This window comes from Parasteatoda tepidariorum, chromosome 4 (assembly GCF_982258835.1).
Source record: "Parasteatoda tepidariorum strain Cologne lab strain chromosome 4, Ptep-v5.0, whole genome shotgun sequence".
Taxonomy (NCBI): Eukaryota; Metazoa; Arthropoda; class Arachnida; order Araneae; family Theridiidae; genus Parasteatoda; species Parasteatoda tepidariorum.
Window position 1 is genome coordinate 41714750 of NC_141758.1, and position 19113 is coordinate 41733862.

The window sequence follows — 19113 nt, forward strand, 5'->3', positions numbered from 1 at the left end:
GAACAGAAAAGTAGTGGTCGAATATTCGTTACAATTAAGATTTAACCCAAGAACGTGAAAATCTAATAACTAAATCAAAAGATATTTTCTTTTTTCGCACTGTTCAACCTAATACATAGTATGTTTAAATAACCAGCATTATTCTCTTTATTTACAGAAACCGCCTTTCATATGCCGCAAGCTGTGATTGATGAGCTCTCTCAGGTATTAGAGAAACGTAAACCTTCTCCTGATGGAATTCTTGCCACTTAGTGATCTTTTGCATCTACAAGCAATATCCGAAAGGCAACCAACAATGAAAAACCTAAAATACTGCCATTCCTAACTTTTATGAAAGTGTGTCACTACTAAGTAAATTAATACCTAAGATAACTAGGTATCACTATTTCTGTTCAGAATTATTTAAATAATTTAAGTGCTAGAGAAAAATTAGATGTTATGCTTAAAATGGCAAGCTTATATGAATATATTGGGGAGTTATTTAAGTACTGTATGAAGTGAAATCAATGAAAATTAACTGTTAAGTGGTCATAAGATTTTGATTTGATGCAGAATTTTAGGTTGCAAAAAACGGAATTTTGTACCGAGAAAGCACGAGTTACGTAATTACCACCTTTGTTACATATATTTACAGTTCTTATTAAAAATGAAAAAAAATACATGTTAGGGTTCGAAAAATAAAATAAAAAAGTGAGGAAAAAAAAAATTCTAACAAAATCTAAGGAATCACAATTGAGAAGGACGAGACGGAAAACATCAAAACTTCTTTTATTGCCAGAGGAAACAGGGAGCCGTTAAAAAGTGATTAAAAACACCTTCAAGTTTCTTCGGGCAATCAAACTGGTTTCGATGGAAGCAAAATATGTTTTAATTAGCTTAAACAATTCCAGAGTTGTAGCAGAATACGAAAATCAAACCTATCGTCCACATCATTAGCGATACAACAGATTTCAATCGATTTGTTTTAATTATTTTTCCTCGTCGATATAATAATTTAAGAACCCTAACAGGTGTGCTATATCGATTTCATTTTTGACAAGGATTCTAAATGTATATGGATATATTATGAGCAATCATTACGAAACACTCAGTCTATGTACGAACCCATGCTATTTAAAGCTAGTAACACCAAAATTTTCAAATTATAAAATTAAATTCTAGGAGCTGCAAAATCAACACGGATTTTTAAAGGAGATTGAATTTACGCAGTAAAAATTAAAAACATTTAAATTTGATACTTTTTTTTTCTATATAAATGTGTAAAATTTTATCAAGCCGCAAATAAACATAGACTGATCGAGGTGAGAAAAAAATCACTTATAAAAGAATATAAACTTACTAATTCAAGTTTTTATTATACAAAAGCACAAATTTCAAAATTACAGATTGAACTTTAATTATTAAAAAAGTAGCAAAATTAAAAAAAAAAATATTAGTGGCCGAATTTTACATAACAATCGAGAACAGAATTTTGCAACACACAAAACGAAACTTCACATTTAGCAATCCATTTACGAATGAAAAAAAATTAAATTAATCATCTCAGCTCCAATACATCTCTGTGCGATGTGTTTGAAAGTGGAACTGAAAATTTTCCAGTCAAACAGTAATAATCGTATTAGTTTATATTTTCTAAACTAATACAGATGACAACTGTCAAGTTTAAATGAATTGTAATTCAGTCAATCAATTACTTGTTTTATAAAAAAGCTATTAAAAAAAATATTTATAAATGACGCACCTACTTTTCATTGTTACTATTAAATTAAAAGGAAATTTAAGATCCATGCAGCATTTAATTCTGGGTTTAAGGTTAATGTTCGACAATACAATTAGTTGCTGAAATTGAAGGTTTATACTTTGAATTCCGTACCTTAATTTTTAACATCCCAATAATTAAGCATATAATATTTAAATCTTTCCAAGCCAGTAATTTATTAAAAAATAAAAATTGAAACAAATTTGAAAATTTTCAAAACTTCGTTACAACCAGTGTCAATAAATTAAGGCATTTTTATCAACAACGTTTTTGTAACTAGTTGCTCTCCACAAGCTTTATTTTCCCTAAGCTTAAAAATTTCAAATTTGCCACTGACCAGCAATCGTCACAAGTGTTATCCATAAACTCGGGGCCTTAAGAATTAAAAAAGAAAAACCTACTCAGAAAATATATATTAATACCTGTCTTATTAATTCAAATGACATCATTGTTAATCCCAGCTCAGTCTTTTGATCATTTCATAACTAAAAAAATTTTTTAAAATTAGAAATTTGTAAAAAAAGAAAAAACTAAAATGTAATGAACCACAATTACTTTGATGGGGTAATCTTATTTAACAGGCAAATATATATGATGACGAAAAACAAACACGAAGCCCTGTTACATTTTTCAACACTAAGTAGCGATGCTGCACGAGTAAGCAACTTAACTACCAGCAATCGTGGATTAGGCTGGCTATGGTTGAGCTGCGACGCTGGAACAGAAGATAGCTGTTATTTCCAGATTATTGCAAAATTCTATAATAAAGTTATAGTCTGCTTTTTTCCCCGTTCTAATTTAAACATGCTAACACTTTATTAGATTGTAATAAATTGAAAATAATAACTTGTCATTTTATGAGGGCGAAACGCTATTATGCAACAATTGCAAAATATTGAAGCTCTTCAACTATGGGACCATACTCATAAATATTTTGCAAGGTTTACTTTTTTACAAAAAGAAAAGTTTTGTTTTTATCACAATATTGATAAAAGGGAAAGTTACATTTTAGTCAGAAAGAGTAATAAGATATTAAATGCAATTAAAATTAATCTTAGTGTCATAGTATCATAAACTCTTCTATTCTTAATACATGCAGCTGTATCAGACACATGCACCAACAGAAATGAAAGGGTAAGTTTTAAGATTCATAGCATTTTTATACTAATCATTGATTAAAAAAAAAAAAAGTGCTTTATAGCTAGGGAAAAAAAATAAAGTTGCATTTGTTCAGAGATAAGTATTTTTACTAAAACAGATTTCCACGATTTTGGAAGAAAGGAAGAAAAAAAAAAGGTGCCCAATATGAACAAGAATTAGTTTAAAATTTATGAAATTTACCAACGTTCAGTTTTTAACAGATAATGTTACAGAATAGTAAAATGTATACTTCCTCCATTAAGTGTAGGCAATTTGAATTCTAAAATTTGCAGTTGAACTGTTAAATTTTTTTAAATTCTAATATTTTGATCCTCAGCTCAGCTTTTATATACATTAGGAGCATTAAATTGAGTGAAAAATTATTTAAACTAATATATGATTAAGGAATATGCATTATAAAACACCTATTAATAAACAGTATGAAAAATTTTTAAATTTTCAGTGATAGTTTTGTCTACATAATGGAAAAATACATTGAAACAATTTGCACCAAATATTGTTGGAATAAGAAATCAAGATGAAGAAAGTTTGTTAGTAATATATTGTTTAGTGCATAATCAGTTATGAATATTTTACTTTTATGAGTAATAAAAATTTAGCACATAAGTTTTATTTTAAATTTTATTAGTTTGCTAACTATTCAAAATTCATAAAGATTTAGTTAGTGTTAAATACTACGATATGCATGGACTCATTCAATAGATAAGGTTAAAAATGCCAGTGAGAAAAGTATCTTTCAGTTTGAAGAAACTCATTTCATCTAGACATGATTCTATGGAACTGTGGAAAAACTTTCCAATTGAGGCATCTCAGCTCTTTCATCCATTGTCAGAAATACTTAAAATATTTTCCAAGTTTAGTTTTCAAAGTTCCATACATTTAGATAAAACCGCTAACGTGTAAGTTACCCTCTCATCAGTAATAAAAATTGCATCAACGAAAAATTAGCATTAAACCACTACTATCTGGATTTTTTTTTTTTGCAGTGTTGGATGTTGTTAATTGACAGAAAAACTAATAAGAAAAAAAAAGAAAACGTAAACTGAGAAAAGTTTACAAACCTCAATTTTGTAAACCAAATGAAAATTCATTTCTATTAGCTAAAATGTTTGCTAGCAAAGAAACTAAAACTGAACTTTACTTTGTAAAACTTTCTGAACAAGACTGTAATACAGCAAGCATATTTGAGTAATTCATAAAATTTGAAATAAATGGTGCAAGACATTAATGGGTTAATAGCATTCTCTTATTTGTAATTACAGTTGGCAGTAAATAAATAATTTAGCACCCATCATTTCAATACAAAGTTAATGCCTTAAAAGTGATTAGTATGTTGTAACTACAAAAAATGAAGCAAATCAGTTGGAATGACATCTTTTATTCGGTTACCCAGAGGGTGTTATTGATTTTACAAAAAGCAGGTTTGGGATATTCAATATCAGAATCCACTGAGATTTATTGATACATGCTAAGAAAAAAAAAGCTGTAAATATTAAATGGAATGTGTTACATGCTTAAATGAAAACTGCAAGCCAATCAAAAAAACAATCTCAATACTTAAAAAAAATGATTTCACTCCAAAATTTGAAAAAAAAAAATTATCAATGCAAACATTAAATAAAAATTTGTAGTTAAAATCTTTCAAAAACCAAAACAATTTTTAATGTAATATATAAAACACTAGCAGAATTACAAAACTGAGTGTAGATTTACGCATGACAAATAAAAAAAAAAACTAAAAATGCGGCATCAGACACTAACACGAACATTGATTTTTTTTCATAGATTAGCAATGCAAATAGTTACTAAACAGGTATGATTTTCAATGCTACACTAATTACTTTCAAAAAACAATAGCACAAGTCACTATATATAAAGAATACCTGCTTTCACCCCCCATCAAAATTTTCAATTAAATTCAAAATTTAAATCTCCACTACAGTTAAAAATGGCGGCCACTTGAACGCAAGTTGGTGACTAGCACTTTTTTTTCACGTACACTGGTAATAATATAAAGCAAAAGCAGGATGTATTTATATATCAAAAGAATTAAGTACAAAAAGTTTGGAAAAAAGTTATTTCGATTATTTAGAAATTTGAGTTTTAATCCAGAGCAATTTCTTGGGTGGAGATTTCTTGTTGCAGGTCCAAGAGAAGAAAATACAACCTTAAGTGTATTCCCTCCTCTTAACACAGACAATGCCACAAACTGGAAGTCTTCACAGAAGTTGAAGATTCTTTCACACACAGAAGGGGGTGAATGGCAATCAACCTAACAAGAGAAAATTAATCACTTTAATATTTTTTTAAAAATTAAAACTAGCCTTTTTCCAAATTAAGAGAGACTCAAATATATGAGTCAAAATACTTAAAGAAACTAAAATCAAAATGTATATCAGTACATTTTAATCAGGGTTGGCAAGGTTTAGGACAGAATGGATTAATCCATGGTTTAAACCGCCCGTCCAAAACCCTTTACTCAAATTATGTCACAATTTTATCTGAACAATATTTAAGAGGTAAAATAAACATAGAACTAATAACATATTGATAATTAAATCTACTACAGAATATTTGTTTTTAAAAGTATGTTATTAATATTGTTCGGCTCTTCAATTTAAACATTAAACAAAGGAAGATTAATCAGTAATCTAGTTCAATTGGTCCTAGCATTCAATAGTACATAACTGAAGTTGGACCTTGCCATACAGGTTAAGCTATTAGAGACTAAGTGCTTGGTTAGTCATAAGCAGGGTTATTTACCTATAGTACTATTCAAGAATACTGTTATTTCATTAATGTACAATTCTTTTAGCATAGTGGTGGTACATTACCAGTGTCAGTAACTGAAACTGATGTTATGCCCTTCAAAACTGTTAATACATTTCAGTTATTTTGTATTTTCAATTTAAACTAATATATTTATATTTAAAAACAATTTTTTTTAAAAATAGATGTCTTTTTTATCATCCTGTGATGCAAGGACAGTTTTACCCAGTTTAAGACAGTTTTAACCACGTGTCCTATCCAAAACCAGTTAAGGACGTCCAAAACCCCAACCCTGATTTTAATTTATGGGAAGCATGAAATTTAATATACAAAGGAAGTTGCAGTCACTATATTGAGTATTAAATTTAACGTAGCACAAGGTCTTATTAGAAGTCCATTTTTTCACCATTTTGAGACAGGGTTTTAAGTCAAAGTATTGCTTTTTTATCTTAACAGATTAGTGATGCCTTCACCTTAGCAGCAGAAATAAGATTGAGAATTAATAGTTTTAACATAGGTGAAATTAACATACAGTAAAAGTTATTACTGACTTTTAAAGTCTCAAGAGCAAAGACTATTCTAAAAAGTCTATTTCAGAAAATGAAAGCTTCTATTAAGCAAAATTATTTGACCAAATTTAGTTTAAATTATTTTCATTTGGTAAATCAAAAATCTAAGACAAACTCAGGGAAGCAGATAAATTTTACAAATGTGGGACAAAATAAAATTTTAAAAATTGTTATCTGAGCAGCATTGGAATTTTCATTTGACAATTAACATTTAAGTCTTAAAACATACAAAAAAAGTCCAAGTTATTGTCTGTTAACATTGTTAAATTCCTAGATAAAACTCAATATTTTATTTGATAATTAAATATTATATAGTTCTTATAGAAGTCATTAAATTTGGCAAATAAATTTAATGAAGACATATAGGTGAATGCAGCAAATTAAAGTTCATAAAATTAAAAAGCTGCCAAATACAAAATAAACATTAAATCTATTTTACAGTAATTTCCTATTCTTACAGTTCAATAAAATTTAAAAATTGCTTGAAGCTTTAAGCCTCAGCTTAAAATTTTCAAGGACATTTAAATAAATTAGGGGCTTATAACACTTTAGTACTTTATTTCATAAAATACTTTATAAATTGAATAAGAATTTTTAAAAAAAATAATAAAATCTGAAAGTAATTAGCAGATAAGAGAAAGGTTCAGAATTCAGGTAATTCAAATATTTTAATGGTCCTAGAAATTTAGTTGCTATCAAAAAAATAAATAACTTAAATGAGCATATCTCCAAAACAATACAAACATTTTAAAGTAAACGCTTATTAACACCCAAAAAAATTTTAAAGCTAGAAAGTTTACCATTATATTAATAATGCACAAGGAATAATTGAGTTTAGCATGATATCAAAGGAACCTAACAATCGGAAGAAAAACTTGTCAGCATGAATAGGAAAACAGGCTTGAAAGTTAATAGAACCTAGTTAGGTTCTCATAAACCACAAAACTCTACCAAATCAGTCCAACTGATTGATAAAACAAAGATAGATTTTGTGGACATGTTTATTTCATAAAGAATAGAAATGCTCAAATCAAAAGCAAGGTTTACAAATCAGGTAGATACTACAAGTTCAACGCAAAATACTAACACTTGTGTACAAGGTCATCAGTATCAAAGACTTCTCAAAATGTCAAATCCATATAGATATACTATGTGATGAACTACTTTTCAGTACACCACTATAAAAGTTATGGAAACATTTTATGTACTCAGTTGGCAAGCTCTTCAATTCTAAGGTCAGGTTTATTTTTCTTACCTCTGTAAATCTTGGGTTAAATTTTCAACTTAGAAACAAGTATGCAATCCAAAAAAAAAAAAAATGGTACAATTAATATCCATTTTCAAAATTAAAAAAATTTACTAAAGGAACAAGGTTTATAGACTTCAAATATATAATTGAATCTTCAGGATGTAAGAGCACCCAAAAAAGAGAATGGTGAACCTTCTACCATTATTTTGAAGGCACTGGTTAGAGGTCAGGTTTGTCTAGTCATGGTGGGTACCATGGTTACAAGGAAAGGTCACTTTGAATAGGGGTGCGGGATGAATAGTTTTGTCTAAATCTTAGTGAAGGTAGGCATGAGTAAACCAATCGACACCTTCTTTCCTCCATTTCACCCCCATTAGAAATTTGCTACCACAGCAGCAGACAGCCCCAGATTTTCAGTCTTGAGGAGTTTTCCTCAAAGCCGCACTATAATTCATAGAATATTTTTAAAAGTTATTCAATCAATAGTCGCACCAAGATTAATATTAGTTGCGATTTTAAGTAGCAAAACAGTCAGAATAACAGACTGCTGGAATTTTACTGCACCATGTACCATTTAGTAACTTTAATCCAAAAAGCACATACTTTTTAACTATAACAAAATAAAACTTCAGTTATTAAGCAGAAAAGGTAAATTATAGTTTTACTTTCTATATTGATAACTATTAGTTAAGAAATTAGGTAAAATATAACACTGAAACTACATCATTACAAAAAACTGACAAAAATTTAAAGAAATTAACTTTAAATACAGTATAACCTTGAAAATCTGGATTTCTAAAATCCTATAGCTTCAGAAATTAAGATAGAACTAATAAGGACAGTTGAAGCATGTACACTGCTAAATTTATTTTAATTTTTCAAATCAAAATTATTCCAATATTTCAGAATTTAAAAAAAAAAAAAAATGCATTTATAGAAAGATGAAAACTTCAACTACATTAAACATGTGTAAAGAAACACTGAAGCACTAACATCTACACTACGCATAATTAAAAAAAAATTGTAAAACTTTTCCTTTGGCTTAAAAAAGTATTTTAGAAGCAGTTTCAACAAAATTTTGGTTTGCACCAAGAATGCAAATAAACTTAGTTTTCTAATATCTTACATATAACTTAAAATTAATAATTCTCCACACCACTACATGTGAATGATTTTAAAGGATCATAAAATGCCACTTAGTTGCATCTCTTGCAATGAACCTCTTAAAATATTGCAAAAATTATAGTCTAAAACTCTAAGACACTTAGCATAAAATGTAGTAGACAGTCTTGTAATTTAATGACATATGAGCAAAAATCTGCTCTAATGTTACAAAATTTTTAAGAATTTGCACACTACAGTAAATAATGTTAAGATGCAATTAACTTGAGGAAAATACAACGCTAGGGACAACTGAAAAATTATGCTTAGATTTACTTAAAACGACAATCTTATAACACACAAGTTACAATGCATAAAAAGTTGCTTTAGCACAGGCAAGGTACTGGCAGAATCATAAATCAGTGATATTATACATCACATATCAAAACACTAAAAAGGTCGAACATTATGAAGAAATGAAATTTTTAGAAAAACTTAAGACAATGTGAAATACTTGCCTAATAGTTACTGGCTCGAAGATAATCTCCTAATTTTTCAATTACTGTATTGAGCTGTCCTGGTGGAAATCCATCAGTAGTCGCGGCAACTAAGAGACCTGAAGAAAATACGCACATTCAATATACAACTTGAATAACTTTTCAAAATATTGAAAAAAAAAAGTCACTTTTGTTCTAAAAAATATTTTTATCAATATTAGCATACCTTTTTAAAATTTTATTTCTATTTTATTTAGTCAATAAAAAAGTATCACTTATCATTAGTAAATAATAAAAGATTTAATGGTACAAGTACCAGATAAGACTATTGGACAATGCTAAACCTTAAAAGGTAATTAAAAAAAAAAAGTTGTTCATCATGACTGACTCGAGGGTAGAGATATTTAAGAAATAAACAGTACTTTTTAAAAAATTGAGTATACCTAAAAAGGCACAGCTGAAAATCTTGTTTATTTTAGGAGGTATTTTATAATTATAGGAAAATTGTAATCAGGAAATAATTCTATAATTAACAGATTTTAATAGATTTACTATTATTTCCAATGTAAAATGTTCTTTTGAATAATTTTTAAGAATGGGAGAAAATAAGTAAAGTATCACATTCAGAACTGTAGAGACATTAGACCAAAACCATCCATATCTCTGCTTCAATTAATGGCCTATCACTGTTCAAGTTCTCATTTCTAAGAGGTTAATTTCATTCTTATCTTTAATTTTATTATTTTGCAACAAATTATAAAGCAATTTTTAGAAGGAAAAAAAAATCTTGCAAATTGATCATGGAAGGAAAATTGTTTCACGAGTTGCTTTTACTTTGGCTGGCCTTGATGCCAACCATAGTTAGAGAAAATGATTTATTTAGAAATTTTACCAATTCTATCAGAAATTTAAAAGCTATAAAGCCATGCTTTAAGAAATTTTAGATACATAAATTGCCACAGCACAATACAAGCCAGTTTTCACTATTTCCTTTTAATGTTGCATAAAAATGGGCACAGATTAATAAAACTGAAAAATTTCCTTCCAATAATTAAAGATTTCTCAATAAAAGCTAACAATCTTATAATTTGTTTTTAACTAAAAAGGGAAGAACTGTAATAGTGCAGTTTAATAAAAATTCAGTTGAAAATCCAGAAAAATTCTAACTACCAATCTAATAAGGAGTACTGCATTTTGCAAGTTTGCCACTAGTTATACTCTGAGTTGGGTCCTTTTTGCAATTCTTTCGTTTCTTGTGGATCGCTGCACGCAAGGTAACAAGACTGAGATTATTCTGTCACAGATCAGGATATAAATATCACCAAATTAGATCATCAAATAATTTCAATTTATTAAATGTTTAAAGGAGAAATTTCACTAATGCTGTTCACAAATACTAGAAGTTTCACTTAAAGCAAGCAAGGTAGCAACAGTTAGGCATATAAACATATCTGGCACACAAAATGTTTACATTAGACAGGGGTCTGTCCAGACATTTGGTGAAGGGTCCGGTTTTCTTGAAATTGTGAAAAATTACTCACATTCTTTCAACCAGGGTCTGCTTTTATGAATTTGTGCAAATAGGGCCCGTTATTGCAAAAAAAAAAATTTACAAACATACGAGAATTATGCTCAACACTGTAAAATTATAATTAAAAAAAATTTAATTTTAAGAAATAAACAGCAATTGCAGCTACTAAATTAGCGATGCAACATACAAATATTTGGTATTTAGTCTATACTGCTGAACGCCGAATATTCATTTCGGGAAGAATAGTCTGTCGAAGACAAAACTTAATTCGTTTACATCCATCTTTCTTGTTGAAGGGTTCATTCGATTAAAAAAACAATAATAAAGATAAACAAATTTGTGAAGGGTCCGACTAAAAGAAAAATCATTGTGAAGGGTCCGTTTTTAAGTTAAAATATTTTGTGAAGGGTCCGTCGTTTTTATGAAGATATTTGTTAAGGGTCCGTTAACGGACCCAAATTTCTTCTAAACAGACCCCGGTTAGATCAGTTATAATGTATAGTATTGGATGAAATTAGTTAATGGCATTACCTCAAAACAAAGCAATTATTTTTCTAACACAATAAAAACATACGAGAATATTTGTTTATAACAGTAAATTTTATTCAAAATTGAATATACTTCTGAAGTATAAGCTAAATTAATATTTAGAAATTTAATAAATAAGCAAAAATGTAATATTTAAAACTACAGAAAACTAATTACGTATCACGGAAAAAATAGTTTAAAAAAATTATTTGAAATTAAAATAAAAAAACTTATTAATCTTAAGTCATTAGCTTCTAGGATAAAGGCTTCATGGAATTTTAGTCAAGGTTCAGATCATTAAACAGAAACATCAATTTACAGAAACTTTAAACCATGTTATACAAAAAGGAGGAAACTCTTAAACATTTTAATTGCAAATGTTCTTTAATCCTAATTTGATAAAAACACCACATCATTTCTTAAAACTTAATTAAAAAGTAAGAATTACCTATACCACAATAAACAAAGTCTAAAATGATTTAAAATTCTATTTTTTTTTAACAAGTACCAGGCAATATTCAACACTTGCTAACCTAAGTTCTTTCATATTTCTTCAACAAGACAAATTTATATAAACATACATTTTATTCAATCATCAGAACTAAAAACTATATTCGCTTAAAACTATTCGGTCCTTTAAAATTTGTCAAGAAGACAGATTTATAGAAATTTGCATGATAAAATAAAAGCTAGCTCAACTTAGTGATTTTTAAATCCTTCAAATTTATAGAATAAGGATACTATTAAATATCTTAAACCTGATCTCATAAAAATAATGGAAACAATTCTAATATCAGAAATGAAAAACTCTGGAATAGTTCAATATATTATTATTACTTACAGGTATTAGTGGCAACAACACATAGCGCAGAACTTCCTTTTCGACCTCTAATTAATGAGTTTTCAGCAGACAAGCAGAAATATTTATCACCTCCAAGATATATACCAGATTCTGTAAAAGAGCCAGGATTGGTTCGCATAGTATCAGCAATTACTTTCAGTTCTTGTTGTGTAACCTAGACACATTCAAAACAGTATAATTATTAAACATGATCACTCTAACAATTTATATGCAAAATAAATTAAAAATTACTCTATCATTGTGAGACAATTGCAATCAAGACTAAACTTTAACATCAATTTTAAAATAAATGAAAATAGCCAATTGTTTTTTTCTTTAAGAATTTGTTCAAGTAAATACTAACAGCCAACACTTTTAGAGAAATTTGAAATAAGTTATGAATTGAATGTCAAACTTAACAGGGCTCTGTCTAGGTTTTTCTGAGAGGTACCGATTTTGCGATAATTTGTGAAAAATTAAAATTATAATAAAAAATAAACACAAAAATATGGATTTATTGTTTCTCAAGGGATACAAAAATAAATTTTAAGTATTGTGGAACTACCGTTTTTCTAAAAGTGAATTTGTGAAACTAGTTTTTCCTAAGGTTGAATTTCTGAAGGTACCGCTAAACGGCAGTAAATTCGGCATGGACAGACCCCTGCTTAATAACCACAAAAGCTACACCACATCCACATTGATTTAAGATATTTGCTTGATAATTCAATTGCTAGATTTAAGCTATCCATAATTATTAACAGATAATCAAGGAAACGGAACCCATAATTATCACCACAAGGGAATCCACATTTTAAATAAAACTGTTACAAGAACTATTCCTCATGTACAATACATGGTTCAGTAGATCCTTTATAATTGCAAACCTTGAAATAGCAGACTGTTTAGAGTTCTTGGTAATACTACAATTTCACGAATACCACAATATTCACATGTCCTACGTCTAGCTTTTACAGCCGTCTTACAAGTCAAGAAAATCATTATAAGGAGTGAAAAGGTGATAGAATACCGAAAAATCGGAGCATTTGACTAAAATCGTATTTTCGGAATAAAGCTAAAAAATCTAAACAATTAAGTTTTAAAATCAGAACAGTTGGCCACTATGCACTTTAGGACAACAAATCTATCATATCCAGAGTGAACAATGTAATTTTAGAGACACTAATTTCCCAGATTTAATTTTTTTTTTACATGCTTTAGTTTCAGAAATCTTCATGTTTGATTTATAAGTAGACTACCGAAAAAAAAAAAAAAAAACAAGAGATGCCAAAAATTTGCAAACTAGTAATTCCTGTGGCAGAATTTTTTTAGGCTTTCTGTAATCCAACTCTCTAGCACTATATTTTTCTAAAGGATACTTTCAATAATAACAAAGATGCATATTACTAACTTAAAGTGATGAAAACACTGCATTTACAAAAACAAAAATACTATTTTTTTAATAGAATTTATAATTTTTTTTATTTAAATATGGGCGATATTCTCTAATTTTGTTGAGGGAGAATGCACTTTTCTTTATCGCATTTTTAAAACCACTAAAAAATAAAAATCATGAAATCCATAGCTTAACCTCTTAACGTTCGGTTAAACTTCAAGAAAAGTGTCATAAAAGTGCCTAATTTTTTGACAACTAGTTTATAATAAACAAATTATCCTGGTACTGCCATCTGGTGTGCAAATTTAGAAATAAAATGTTTTCCGGGCCAAAGAAATTAGTTTTATTCTTATTACTACTTATTCGCATTACTACTGAACACTCCAGCCAGAAAATTCCATGGGAGCGAGAAGGGGTTAATTATTGAAAAACACATAGGACTAAATCATTCAAATCTGATTTGTCAAACTAGGGTTTCTTAAATGAGTGTTTCTTTTCAAAATTTGACATCTGTAATAAATATTGCATAAAAAATCAGATTTTAAAAAACTGAAAATTGCATTATCAGCAAAAAAAAAAATCCATAGAATTATTGCCTTAAAAGGAAATACTCAAATGAGCGATTCTAATTTCTCATTGTATCGTCCGAAATACATCAGGATATTCTAAAAACCACATGAAAAATCAATATTAACTGCCAAAAATACAAACTAAACACTACATGCATTTCAGATACTGTCAGCGTTAAATGAGCACATCAAAAAGTTATTTACATAAATAAGCAATTCAAATTTAGTGTGTAAATTTTTGTAGAAAGAGCCAAAACTTTACTTTCCAAAAGGAAAATCTTACCATAAAAACTAACATTCTGTGACAATGTAGTAGTGATTCTGCCACAGGAGGTGTATTCAAAAATATGGAGGCAACTTATAAAACAATATATAGGTGGATTGTAATTCGCAGAATTAGGATACACTACCCGTTACAAGAACATAGTTTATTGATCAACAAACATTCATTGAGGTAGACCCTTTTCCAACTCTTTATACTACACACTAGATTTGTTACCAAAAGATACACACAAACAAGTATAAGTCTAAAAAATCTTGACACTTTTCTCGGCTCTCAAGGCTCTTTAAAATTTACTTATATTTTTAAGTCTTAGTTTAAACTAAATAGGTATGACAAATAAAACTTCATATTTACACTAAATATTATTTAGTGATAAAATAAGGAGACAAAAAGTTTAATTCACTATACAAAAAAAAATTAATGTAAACAATGGCCTAGCATCTCCTTAAAAAGTTCATAAAATCAGGTTTGTATGTCTTGACGTATGACAATTACTACAGGGACACAATTTCATAAATTATCAGATTAATCAAAATGCTGAAAAATTTTTCTTTTAGAAATAAAACATGCAAATAGTTTCAATTATTTTAATGCTTTGTAAAATTTAACAGCTTTTTGCATTGTATTATTTCCCTTAAACTCTTAAAAATGCAACGCTATCAAACAAACACTTCTAAATAAAAATTAAGATTATATACAAAAAGCAAAAAAAAAAAAAAAAATGGATCAATTTTTAAAGGAAAATTTTAAAGCTTAACATTTTTGCCTTCCAATTACAGTATAAGAAAAAGTGATAAGTCTAATATAGACCCTCTTAATTACCACATCATAATAAAAACATCAATAAAAACTTTTTTGAATAAGAAAATACAAGATAGAAATAAACAAAAATCTTCAAAATTTTTAAAGGATAGATAAAATGTTAAAATCTTAATTTTCACATTGCCATATTTTAAGAAAATTGGCCACAAAAGAATAATCTTCATTAGAAAAGCTCTTTAAAAATGCTGTCATAATAAAAAAACACTGATAAAGAGGAAAGTTAAAAAAAATCATCAAAAAAATTATTCTTAATTTTGAAATATAATTTAAACCTTGTGCATGAGTTCAGTGTTACTGTTTTACTGTTCAAGAAAGTGACAATAAAAGAATATAAAGTCTACTAGAAATCAAGGTTGGCAATTGATAGTTTAATCCATGATTTTATCACTCATGTCAAAAACTTGACAGTTTTTAACAAGTGTCAAATACCCAATTATAATTATATTGGATAATTATTAGCTATTATAATTTAGCTATTATAATTAAGTATTTATAAATAAATATACATACAAAAAAATTACAAGTGATCAATAATGTTAGTAAATTATTGGTAATAAACTGTTTTGACAGTTAGTCAAAAACCCAAATTTGTGTAGAAAATTTTTATCATAAATAAAAATGTACAAAATTGAAATTTACTGTTAATTTTTTGAATTATTGAAGAAAAAAAGAAACTCAATCTTATTGATAATATGTTAAAAGGGGACTAAATTAAAATTGATTTAACTCCTTTTTTTCCCTGAAGCAAGCAATCAAAAAAAAAATTTAGAAGCTCTGTACTCTTAAGTTTATTTTTCAGTTTATATAAATCAGAAATTTGAGTTCTTTTATTGATGTTGATCTGCATAGTCTAGAAAATAGATGTACTAAAGCTATTATAATGTAATAAAATAACTAACTAGTAAATTTATTCTAATAACTATTAAATATCAATAGTAATTTAATGAAACCCTTGAATTGAGTGATTGAAAATTAACTAAATTTCAACACATATTTTAATAAATTTTAATTAGTTCACTGATCAGGCATATCAAAATAAAGAACCTTGTCAAAAACGCAATAGTGTTAGAAACATTTCGTTAATGTGCTTCACTTTAGTTAAAATAATGTGCTTCACTTTTTTTGTTTTGCTTCATTTTTTTAAAACTAAAGTTAAACTTTTAAAATATAAAGTGCTGTTTAAAAAACTACAATTGACTTGTCTGAATATAATTAGGAAAAATAAATTATGATTCAGTAAAAGTAATCCAGCTTTAAATCTAAATTTCTGTGTCTTTCAGCAGATAAATTTCAAACTTTAGAACTTAACAAATATGTGTAAAAACTATTTCTAATAGCATAAAACATACAATTTCTGATTATTCTTAAATAAAACTGAAGATTTTCCCAAAAAGCTTTGTCAAAAAATAATTGTACAAATACTTATCCAAATTTTGACAAAGAGCAGAATACCAAAAAGTGATATAATATTTGTTACATTCCTAGTTTAATATACTTGATATAGACCATTTTATGCAAACAAAAGACTTGCAGGAAGCTTTATACTTGTTTAATTGCTTTTACTATAAAAGAAAAATAGGCATTCTAAATTTTAATAAAATGAACTTTAACCCTTCAATAATTAGCTAGTAACTTTTGACTCGAATTTAAAAAATATGAAACTAAAGTCAACTTGTAAATTACTTACAGTACAGAGAGCTCAGAATGGTTTCCTTTATCATTTAATTAAAATTTCTGCTTTTATCATTTTTTTTCTACAAGTGTTCATACATCAAAATTATAATTTGGATTTAATTCACATGAAGAGTTTAAAAACTATACAAATCATATTTTAAAATATTTTCATTTCAATAATATGAAAACAGTGTTATGATTTCAATATGTATAATCGAATTCATTAAGATGAGCTCTAAAAATATTAAGGAAAAATTGTTTTTTCTGCTCAAAACCAAAATTTCTATTTAAATATCTAATTATCTAAAAAAATTTTGATCGACATATAAATACATTAGCCATCTACATTTTAAATGTACTAAAAATTTTACATGCATTATGAGTTGTCTATCATCCCAAGTTAAAATATTTTTTGATGATTTAAACCAGTTTATGTGTTGTGTCAAAAACTAATTTTGGTTAACAGAAAACTCAGTTTAGACAATCTCAGAGTGACAAATAGGGAACATTAAATTTAAACTTTCGCAAATATGTTATTAAATGTTTCTTACATTCTTGTCTTAATGAACTTTACACACAACTTGAATTCCAATTTTATGGAGTAATTTAAAGTTTTTTACAAGCATTTACATGCTTAATACAGAAAATTTTAATTGGTAAAATTGTACCTACAGTATATTGCTACTGAAATTTTTTAATAAACTTAAATGGACTTAATAAAATAAGCAGCTAAAATATACGCAAAAAAGCTAATAAACTTAACAAATTTTAATAAGCTAATTTAAAAATTTAATATCAGTTAAAATCAATGAAAATTTAGGAATTTGATAGCAGCCCCCATTGTCTTTATTTCAATAATTGATAAGTGAAAAATAAAGCAGACGGAAAAACGAACAGAAAATTTTAGCTATGCTTAAAAAATATAAAAACCTCCCTAAACATTCGGTTTTAGTTGGCACTTCTTATAACGCTATTTAAAATATTCATTACAGGATGACACTTCTTACAGCGCTTCCAGATCACGAGGTTGATAAATGACTCAACCTGTGTCAGTAACCTATCACAAAGAAATGCTCTTGCGTACTGACAACTTAAATGCGCCAATAAGCGAAATTCAATACACCGAAATTAATATTAAGTAATAAGCAGAAATCATGGCCATATTAGGTCCATTCAATATCCCTTCATAATCACATGTCTACTTCCCAATTACATTAATGAAATTATAAGATTTTAAAAAATATTGCAATCAAATTTAAAAATTCACAAAATAAAATATTTAATAGACAACGATACCAAAACGCGTATCATTACAGTTTAAAGTTTTGATAAAGGGAGACATTTAAATTTAGGGATGATTCATACAATGGCTGAAAGCCGCCCAATTAAAGGGAAGGCTTCATATTACAAACCAAGACAGCGATGAATTATTGATTCAATGCTAATATTAACACAGGAATTACGGTTTTTGAGGAAATTCACAAAAAATTAGGGGACACTTCGATTTTTCTTTTATATTTGAGAGTTAGGGTTAAAGATATATGCACGCTGCTTACCGGCATAACGCTTGCATCTTTTTCAAATTTGGCCCATATCGCTCCGTCTTGTAATCCTGCTATTGCAGCTAATCTACAGGATACTTGTGAACAAATTTGATTATCCACATATGCTTGCCAAGACATTTTAATATATTAATAAAGGTCCTTGCAATAATAATTCAAGACAGACGAGCTTTTTGGTAGCACCACCCTAACGCTGAAACTACAGGGAAGAAGCAGATTAGAAAATAGAAAGAACACTTGTGAAAACCGCAACCGATAAATGTTATCAGCTGACTGCCAACAGAGGGCACAGAAATCGTTTCGATTTGCATAAACAAGAAATAAATTGGATTTTATAATAAATCGAATCGAAATAATTATGTATCGGATTTGAAAATCTATCGTCAAAATTTTAATTGCAAGAATGGATAGAAAAATATAAAATTTTTCGTAAGCTAATTGAGTAACACAGCGAATCAAAATTTGATAACTGACTCACGAGCGTTGCCGCAACAACAACCATTGTTAACAGTTTGTTGACAGCCATATTTTATTAAAAAATTACAGATTATTTTCATTATTTTTGTAATGTTTATTGTTGATCCTTTTCTACACTTAGTTAGTTCAATTCAGCTATAATATCACATTTTTTTAAACCTGAAGTGTAAAGGCCTTTGACGTCTTGTTTCGGTTTTTGTTTCTCTACCCAAAACCAAAACTGGGTTTTTCTTTCAGAAATTATTACTATTTTTATCTTACACAAAACAAAAAATTCCACATGCCCTGTTTGCCTGATTATCGTAATGGGGAATAGGACGTAGTTCTG

The 19113-nt window shown here is 27.8% G+C and overlaps 2 protein-coding genes across 3 annotated transcripts in view; one reads left to right on the forward strand and one right to left on the reverse strand.

The window, feature by feature from the left end:
* Positions 1-4700, forward strand: part of LOC107456442 (uncharacterized) — a 75009-nt gene extending 70309 nt beyond the window's left edge. For both annotated transcript variants that reach the window (XM_016074304.4, XM_087160997.1), the window contains one exon: positions 158-4700. In XM_016074304.4, coding sequence (XP_015929790.1) covers positions 158-252 — 95 coding nt within the window. In that variant the 3' untranslated portion in view covers positions 253-4700. The remainder of the gene's footprint in view (positions 1-157) is intronic.
* chic (profilin chickadee) lies at positions 4283-18504 on the reverse strand. The gene is made up of 4 exons (XM_016074306.4): positions 18303-18504; positions 12006-12180; positions 9127-9224; positions 4283-5192 (listed from the first exon to the last, which is right to left on the reverse strand). The coding sequence occupies exons 1-3, from the start codon at positions 18426-18428 to the stop codon at positions 9127-9129; spliced, it is 399 nt and encodes a 132-aa protein (XP_015929792.1). The 5' UTR covers positions 18429-18504; the 3' UTR covers positions 4283-5192.
* Positions 18505-19113: the final 609 nt, after the last annotated feature.